We start from the raw sequence: 1,995 nt of genomic DNA, 5'->3' as shown, positions 1-1,995 counted from the left end.
AAAGCAAGAGATGCCGGCATCATTGAATATTTGGTTTCATGGATATTTTCTGAAATTGAACTTTTTCTTCATAGATACATGGAAATAAAATGAAGATAAAGAGCAGTAATTTATGATAGCTATCACATTCAAAAGATTATTTTTATTTCTGTTATTGGTCATCTTTATTGTGTTTAACAGTAGTGCCATTAAATGAAGTGAGACATCAGAAGTTTTCAAAATGCTAAAATAGCCTAATTGACAATGTTATCAATTTCCTGGATTTTCTAATGATATAAACAGGAAGTTACAGAATATATATAAAGGGAAACTCAGAGCTATGCTATCCAGCTTCATTACAACTTGTTCCTCATCCTTTTCAAAGGTAAGGATTTTATAGCCAGTTGTTTTGCTGAAACTCAATTTTCCACTAGAATCGAAATATACTAAAGTTAATCTGAAGGCAATATTTCTGAGAGGTTGTAAACAGATGGAATCATCATATGGCTGACAGAAAGTATTTTGTTTGAAAATTATATAATGGCTGGTGAAGATGACATGTAAAGGAAAGCCAAAGTTGTAACCTGACCACTTCCAGGAGTACTTCCCATCCTTGACAATCCTTTTGCCACATCTCATGCTATATTCTTCAAGTTCTGTTTCATTGATGTCTCTAGGCCCAATTTCCTTGTACTGTTGTGCTCTAAGCAAGGTAAACCATTGTCGTTTATAAATAGATGATAACCATTCTGAAGGTATTAAAGTATCTTGTTCAATAACTCTCGTGGAGGCCAGGTCACAGATTATATGCTGAAACCTCAAATTTTTAAACACTGATTGAAATACTATGCCTTCTTTAGTTTCAAGAAAGGCAATGTTACCAACACGTTCCCTGTATCTGGAAAACCAGTTGTTTGCATTAGCTAACAGTTGTTTCATTGAGCCTTTCCAAGCTGGATTAAGGTGAAGGAACATCCACTCTTTAAGTGTGGTGTATACATCCATTTCCTTTTGCATTACTAATAAATTAGAAGATGAAATGAGCAGATTCATAAGCTCTATATTCAGTTCTTTGTACAGTTCAACACTTGGATGAGTCATCAAATTGTGGAGAAGCCATTCAAAACACCCTTTCTTTACAGAATCTAACCCATAGGCCTCTGCTGCAACATAATAGCTACATACAGTTTTCGCATTAATTGTTTCCTTCATGGTCTTATCACACTGCTGAATTACGTCCTTTACTTGAAGCAGGCATGCGGTTGCCAAAACCCCTGGAACTTGAAGCGGCTCCATTAAGATGCATTCACCCCTGTACAATGAACCTAGTACAAAGTGCAGGGATTCTGCATCTATATTCTGGTCAGCAATCTCCAGGTCAATAATACCTTCATGAGATTCTTTCCAAGAACCTCTAAACATAGTAGCAAAGTAGTCCAACTGACATAAAAACATTTTGTGTAAACACCATACTTTCCCCAGAGCACGGATTTTAATGTCACTGGTTTCCCCATTCAAAAATAAAGTTTGGTAAGCATACTCTGATGTGATCTTAACTTTTTTACCTTGGCTTGTACTGATGACTTGTTGTAGATCCTCTTCGTTTTCTAGAAAACTGTGGTTATTCTCAGATTCTGGGCCCAAACAGGGTCCACTGCTCTGTTTGCGTTTATGGCTGCCAGACACATAACTGGGGCCTGCCTGGACTTCTGGCTGCTGTGGATCAGCTGTGCCTGATTCCCAGGATCGCAGGATCCGACTGTTCAAGGGCCCCATAGACGAAGGCTCTCAAAGCCCCTAAAAAGACTGCTGTAGAGACTTCCCTGCCATGGCATTGCTGTGGCCTTCTGCCTTTGCCTAGATTCTAGTCTCACTAGGACTGTTTAACAGAGTCTCAAACGTCACAGAGGAGGCCTTGCATTCTTCACTGTCTGCCTTGGCCCCTCCCTCACTGTGGCCCCGCCCCCTGCCTCCAGTTCTCCATTGAGCCTGGTCGCTTGCCAGCAACCCAGCCTC

The 1,995-nt window shown here is 39.7% G+C and overlaps 1 protein-coding gene across 1 annotated transcript; it reads right to left on the bottom strand.

Moving 5' to 3' along the window:
* Nucleotides 1–249: 249 nt before the first annotated feature.
* Nucleotides 250–1,755, bottom strand: LOC105064945 (germ cell-less protein-like 2). The gene has a single exon (XM_010949980.1). It carries the CDS (start codon nucleotides 1,753–1,755, stop codon nucleotides 250–252), a length of 1,506 nt encoding a protein of 501 aa, XP_010948282.1.
* Nucleotides 1,756–1,995: the final 240 nt, after the last annotated feature.

This window comes from Camelus bactrianus, chromosome X, assembly GCF_048773025.1.
Source record: "Camelus bactrianus isolate YW-2024 breed Bactrian camel chromosome X, ASM4877302v1, whole genome shotgun sequence".
NCBI lineage: Eukaryota > Metazoa > Chordata > Mammalia > Artiodactyla > Camelidae > Camelus > Camelus bactrianus.
This window is presented reverse-complemented; position numbering and strand designations above follow the sequence as displayed.

Excerpts from the sequence above, each read along its gene's own strand:
- LOC105064945 (XM_010949980.1), bottom strand. The coding sequence starts at position 1,755 with ATGGGGCCCTTGAACAGTCGGATCCTGCGATCCTGGGAATCAGGCACA.